The 6,878-nt window shown below is 40.7% G+C and overlaps 1 protein-coding gene across 1 annotated transcript; it reads left to right on the top strand.

Annotated features, from left to right (window-relative positions):
- Positions 1 to 542: 542 nt before the first annotated feature.
- On the top strand, positions 543 to 3,470 carry LOC144666393 (alpha-1A adrenergic receptor-like). The gene is made up of 2 exons (XM_078527825.1): positions 543 to 1,074; positions 2,088 to 3,470. Exons 1-2 carry the CDS (start codon positions 543 to 545, stop codon positions 2,555 to 2,557), a joined length of 1,002 nt encoding a protein of 333 aa, XP_078383951.1. The 3' UTR covers positions 2,558 to 3,470.
- The last annotated feature ends 3,408 nt before the right edge of the window (positions 3,471 to 6,878 follow it).

Below are 6,878 nucleotides of genomic sequence, written 5' to 3'. Positions count from 1 at the left end.
ACCCCTACCCCATTATAGTCTTATTCTATGGGCAATTATAGACCCCATCTTAGTCACTTTTGGGTAAATTTAATTTTTACGACCCCAACTTAGTCACTTTCTGGGAGCTGTTTGTCAACAGCAATAAATACAGTAACATTTTTTTCGGCGAATATTTCCGTTCATAAATTACAACTTGCCAGATTTTCGTACTCTCAAAATCGATCCCGGAAAAGTGTGACCCCATTCTAGTCACCCTATAAAAAATGCTTGAAATGGCGACCCCATTATAGTCAGTTTAGTCGTGAAAATGCGACCCCATCCAGCGGCACATCCCCATTAGCCCATTTATAGGAAGTGCCCCCCCCCCCCCGGGCAACAGACTCGGGTTAATTGGAACTAAGCTCAAAACAATGTGTGGTAAAAATCAGAAGTCATTTAAATTAAAGCTCTTCTTAACAGCATACTAACTTTTCTTCTTTTGTTCTTTTAGGGAAGCACTGATCACACGAAGCTACCCCGGCAATAAGTGACAAACCACAGTAATATCAGCACCTACTGTGATGAGTGACCACGTGTCAAACAATTCCAACACGTCTACCAGCTTGGAGACCGAGCCTCTGCAACCTACTCTTCACGGGACAGCAGCATCATTCGTCAGTGCTTCATTAATTTGCCTTCTGATAATTGGCGCAATGGCGGCGAACGTTTTTGTTTGTTTAGCTGTTTATAAACAACGCTCCGCCAGGCGCATAACTCGGTATTTTATCATCAACCTCTGCATGGCCGACATATTCATTACAGTTATCAGCATGCCTGTGTGGTTAATATTCCTGCTGTACGACAACAGGTCAGCGGTTCACCTCCTCGGGGTAACGTTTGTGACTATTTGGAGGCACGTGGATATTCTGTGCGGGACAGCCTCGATTCTGAGTTTGACGTCGATCAGCGTAGATCGCTACATCGCCGTGTCCAGACCGTATTCCTACGTGCAGTGTATAACGTCTAGAAGAGCGCTGCTCATCATTGGAGGGGTTTGGAGTTATTCCATCACCATTGCTGTTTTGTTTAAACCATTAAGAGAATTTCAAGGCGGTGAGTAAAGTCACGCAAAGTAATGAGCTGTTCAGGTCGGGTAAACTGTTAGAAATCATGAGAGGGGGTTTTAAAACATCTTATAAACCACCGATTAATTTTCGCGAGCCCTCATTGGACAAAACGCATGACGTGCTATAAAATCGGACAACGGGTATTTAACAATTATTCCACGAGCGCGCGTTGGCTATAACGATTTCATATCCAACAAGTGCGAGTGGAATAATTGTTTTATTAAAAACGCCCAAAGAAATGCAATATTTGAGCTCCCCAGCTGTTTCCGTTGAGGCGTTTCGGCTACCATATTTGTGGTCAATGGTATATGAGCTCATATACCATTGCCTGTAAACCAATCAAAACGCAGGAATTGCAATATACCATTGCCAATTTTTAATAAAAGACAATATACCCCGTCCGATTTGATATCCGTCGCCCGATTTTATAGACAAGTGCAAAACAAACGAACGAAGTCATCTTTTTGGGTTTAAGTTTTGAATCGAATCACAGTGTTAAAAAATAAATGAATCTAATCAACTTGCATTTATTTTAACCACAGTTACGCCGTGATTATCACTGAAGGCTTTTCTCCTATTTACCGTCGTTAACGTGCGTTGTAAAAATTAATCAGAGGGTTATAAAATGAATAAACTCCTTTCTGGCTTGCTGGTATATTGGAGGGTAATGCCCTTGGCTGAAGGTTTGTCGTTAAAGTTTCACATTTGCCCTCGAAGTAGCCTGCGTAGCAGGCGCCGTAGTTTCAAGCGCGCGTATGGGAAACAAAACGCAAAAAAAGTACACAGGCGCCTGCTACGCAGGCTACCCTCCAAGCTTCGCTTCTTGGCCAACTCTACATTTTTCGGACAACCTTCAGCCTCGGGCATTATCCTCAAATATACCAGCCGCCTGAAGGGGTTTATTTCCTAAATATTCGCAATCGGGTTCTACCTTTTACTTTCAAGCTTTTAGCATTGGAACTACACTGCATATCCAGCTGACATATTTCTCTCTTTCAGGTTACGCCATATTTGTCATGTTTGCAAGCTTTCTTTTACCGCTGTTCATAATCATCGCAGCTTACGGGAGCATGTTTCGCGTTGCCATGCGACACACACGTGACCCGGCCCGCAGACAAGAATCGAAAAATCACCATTGTTATAAAGAAGTTAAACGCCACCTCAAAGCCGCCAAAACCATCGCTTTTGTCATAGGAACGTTCTTGTGCTGTTGGGCGCCGTTTATAATCGTTAGTGTTTGTTATGCATTTTACGAGTTGGATCCAAACGGCGCAAGTGTCGCAAAGTGGCTAGCATACCTGAATGCTGTCTTAAATCCAGTAGTTTATACGTGTGTGGACAAGCAGTTGAGAAGACTGGTGTGGAAGCGTCTTTCATTTTGTCTTCGCGGAAGGTTTTGGAGTTTTTCCAAGGGAAACCAATGTGCTCACACCAGTACGGAACATTCTTGTCCAATGAGTTCAATTTAAGTCAGTTTTGTGGTACGTTTAACAACAACAACAACAACAATAATAATGACAAAAGCAAAAACAGCAACAGCAGAAGCAACAACAACAATAAATCAACAGATTTTAAAAAATGATCTTGAAAGAATGACAAAGGACGTTGAAGATCGCGATACTCTGTGGAATCCGAAGTATTTAACAGCTAGAGAAAATCCTTACGGCATAACATATCCTACGCAAGCTATACTTTATTCATCGTTACTCATACAGAAATCATTCGTAATACCCAAGATGGCACGCTGATGGACTATATCCAAGCCGGCTTGCATTGTAAAGAAAGGACGCCGGACTAAAGAAATAACAATGACATTTTTTAGCGTAGTAAAAAGTTAAAAATATACCGTGAGATTCCTACTCAGTTTACACTACATTGACAGTCTTTGAGATCAACGCGCAATCTTTTCTTAGTGAAGAATCCTAAGAAAGTCTGTATAGGAGGCTTGAAATTTATTTTTAAACGTTTGCACATTTTCTTAGGCTGTTGGCTTATTCACTAGACTCGCGAGACTGTGAGAAATATTTATTTCGTTTTAAAGCCCTCGCCAAACGGAGACGCAATTGGACGCAAGTTGAAAGCTTGCGTCTATTTGTGTCTTCGTTTGGTCAAGATTTGCATGCACTTGTGACTTGCGTTCACTTCAAATTTGCACTCACATCAACGCATTTAGCTTTTCACCGTTTGGCCACCCGGCCAACGCAAGTCAACGCAATGCAAGTCTTGCTGTTTACTTCAAGTACTGAATTGCAGAGCGCGCAGTAGCATTTTCTTACGTGCACTTGCGAGGACACTTGCGCGTCCGTTTGGCCAACCAACGCGACTATTTGCGTCTACTTGCGTCCACTTGCGTTGTAATTACCATTTGGCCAGAGCTTAAGTCTAGAATAGGCCTTTCTCGATTATGCTAGTAAAACTGGCATTTAATGCTACTAGAAATTCTCGCATAAAGCCAAAAAAATGCTAAAATAATGCCTGATTTCCTTAAAAAATGCCACTTGAATTCCAAAAAATGCTTTGTTTTATTTCAAACAAAACGTACAAACTCTCACATTATATGCTCATATCAACAACAGGTGATACTTAATAATTGTTTGTTTATATAAAACAAAAATAAAAAAAAATTTAAAAAAATAATAAAAAACACACACACAAGTAACACAACGCACAAACAGTCGAAACAGACAGAAAACAATCAAATTATGTAATCAAAATTGTGAAACTTTAGGATTATCTATCCTTCTGAGTTCTGAGTGCTGAAAATCTGGATCACAGTCATGAAAAGTGACAGAAAATGCTAGCAATTCTTTTTTGAAGAAAAAAAACGAAAAAAATGCTCGTTTTCCCAAAAAATGCCGAAAAAAATGCTAGCATAATCGAGAAAGGCCTAGTCTAGAACACATCAAGGTTGTCATGTCATTTTACCAGTTATTTTGTCAACCAGTGTGTAATTTTATTGCTGGGAAGAAACGAAACCGAAGGGAGGGGAGGGAACGAGACGGGGATATGGGGGAGCATTTATTCAGGGTGGGGGGAATATAACCGGATGTTTATTTCTTTGTCTTCAGGCAGATAGGCCTTAAAACCAGAGGGGCTTATATTACCCGGAGGCTAATAACCCGGGTACGGTATATACTTATTACAACTTTTAATAAACGGAAACAGGTAAAGACGGATATGGTATCCGAAACATGTGTTTTTTTTTTTTTTTAATTAAATAGTGTGTTATTTTTTTAAAAAAATGTTTATTTACAGGCGTTCTACTAAGAAATTTCGGTACTAACAATTAAAGTAACAATAAATATAAGATATGATGGCACAGGTACCCCAAGCCTTATGGGAGATATAGACCGTGTGACCTTTGTTCAGCGTTGTGTGAGTGTTGTAATTTGAGCATGGTATACGAGCAAATAATTCCTGCACAGGCAATGGGCGTAAAAAGAATTCGTGTAAGCCGAAAATCCCCCCCCCCCCCCCATATCACTTTTCTAATGGTCCGTCCCTTATTTGACAATGCTTTCTCCTTCGATGTTTTATCCTTAAAACTTTTTAATAGGTACTCGTATGAATAACATCCTTGATGATGTTCCAGCTTGTTTTGTGCCAATTTTCTGCGAAGAAAACCGGTCAAGGGCGGCGGAGTGTTTTGAACCGTTGGGGGTGTTAGGGTTTAGGGTTGGGGGGAGGGGTTCAGACTATTCCAAAAATACTCGGCAGGTTGTCATGTTTGGTTCAAATTTTTTTCCGTTCCAGTGACGGTTTGTTCGATTCTTTGAGCAGTTTCTAGACCAAAGATTTCCTAAGATTCTCCGATTGTTGTTCGAAGGCCATACAAACGTTTCCAGTCATTATTCAAACTTTTTTCGAAGATAAACGAAGTTTCCGAAGACTTCCAAGGAAACTTCGAAGATGTTTGAACTCACTCACGAGGCGGAATATCTTGACAAACCAATACTGCCCCCCCCCCCCCCAAAAAAAAAAAATCGTTTAATGGGGGCTACAGCTCCCTGCCCCCATGCTTCGCCGCTTATTCCTGTACTTGAAATGAAAGAAAAAGAGTTTCAGACCTCTGCAACGCTCGTCCGCTATCATAGAACTAGAAATATCTATTTTATATGAACATAAACCTAATTGCAATAACGTTGTCATAGAAAAAAAGAAAAAGGGAAAAAAAAGGTGAAAAGGAATTTATTAGCGAAGCCTCATAAAGCCTGGTTTTCACTAGCGACGCAAGCACAAGTGCAAGCACGAGAAAAGGGAAAACATTGACCGCTTGTGATTGTGCTTGCCGCAAGTACAAGCACCAAAATGCAATGCGTTTGTGCTTTTGCTTGCGTGGAAGCCGTTTTCACGGTGAAATAAAGAGCTTTTATCCTTGCGCTTGTGCTTGCGTCGCTAGTGAAAACCAGGCTTAACTGGTTGCATTTACAGAAAACTCACGAGTTTTTATCTGCACACTTTGAGTTCACTTTTTAATGCTGTAACAAGATAAATTGATATATTCGTATTTTGAGGCATTTCGAGGCTATTTTTACGGAAATTCTTGCATGCGCTTAATTAATTCCTATTTGACTTTTTCCTTTTTCCTTTTTTCTATTATATGACAACCTTATTGCGATTAGATGTATCTATTTTATATAAAATAACTATTTTATATGAACTTGAATTAGCATTTTTTTATTATCTCTTTCCCGGATATATTTAAGGGGGTCAGCAGGGAGTCAGTGTTTTATCGAAGCCCTCTGTAAACAAGCGACTGGCTGATGTTTCGAGCGACTTTCAAGGGTTGATGAGCGGGGTGGGGGATATTTGTTTGACCAATGTTCTGATTAACTAATTTAATATGCTACAACCAAAATGAAAGAAACAATCGGACCTACTGTTTTTTAAATAAAATTTGAAATAGTGTATGTCCCAAAACTGCTGACTCCGCAAACTAACATTCATCCTCGGATACCCAGGGGAAGTAAGTTAGTGGGGCGAGGAAAAGTCTATATGACGATCGTTTGGAACTGATCCTGTAAGAAGTTGTCCTCAGAGGCTCCTCTTTTCGTTCTTTAATTTTTTTCGCCCGCGATACACTTTCCCTTGCCCCCAATAACTGTCCCTGGGTATCCGAGGACGACTTTAACATTAGGGAAGGACCATTATTTGCTTGGACGAGGAGGGGGATTATGAAAAATTTTCCTCTGCAAACTTTTTTTGTAGTTTATGCTTGCGCCTCTGCAATTGTTTTTCTTTTCGAAATTCCACCTATGTTTTGTTATACATATCGTGTTTGCAAACAATTTATTGTCTTTCTAGGCCCTGCAACATTTTTTTTTTTTTTCAAAAAAATAATGTTCCGTCCCTTGGAAACCTCACGGTAGTCTAAAAGAAGTACTTAATTGTAATGAAGAGCCCGCTGACCTGACTTTTGGACCTCTTTTCTCTCCAACCTCGTCCCCAGGGCCTTTTCAAAATGGCGACGAGCCGCCATTTTGAAAACTCGTCCCGAGAAGGCCCTGGGGACGAGGTTGCTTTTCTCTCTTCCGCCTCGAACTTTTCTAAGAATTTGACTCGCTTGTGTGCAGCAGATCATGATATTGCATTTATTTCCTGGTGGCATAATTGCTCACTACGCAGCTCGTAGGAAATCGTTTTTCCCGATCGAAAACGTTCCTGTTCGATTTTCTAATTAAGCAGCTTTGCTCTCCCCTGGGTACCCCCGTAGATGAAATCGAAAGCGACTTGAACACACTGTGGTAATTTACCCGGAAGTGAAATTTCCAGTCACGCAATCTGGGGGCA

The sequence above is a fragment of the Oculina patagonica genome, chromosome 9, assembly GCF_052425735.1.
Source record: "Oculina patagonica isolate OP01 chromosome 9, crgOcupat, whole genome shotgun sequence".
Classification (NCBI taxonomy): domain Eukaryota; kingdom Metazoa; phylum Cnidaria; class Anthozoa; order Scleractinia; family Oculinidae; genus Oculina; species Oculina patagonica.
The sequence above is the reverse complement of the archived record's forward strand: the minus strand, read 5'-3'. Positions and strand labels throughout refer to the sequence as shown.

Bases quoted from the DNA above. Each gene is read 5' to 3' on its own strand.
- LOC144666393 (XM_078527825.1), top strand. From the start codon at position 543: ATGAGTGACCACGTGTCAAACAATTCCAACACGTCTACCAGCTTGGAG. The intron at 1,075-2,087 runs GTGAGTAAAGTC...TCTCTCTTTCAG, and splicing joins ATTAAGAGAATTTCAAGGCG to GTTACGCCATATTTGTCATG.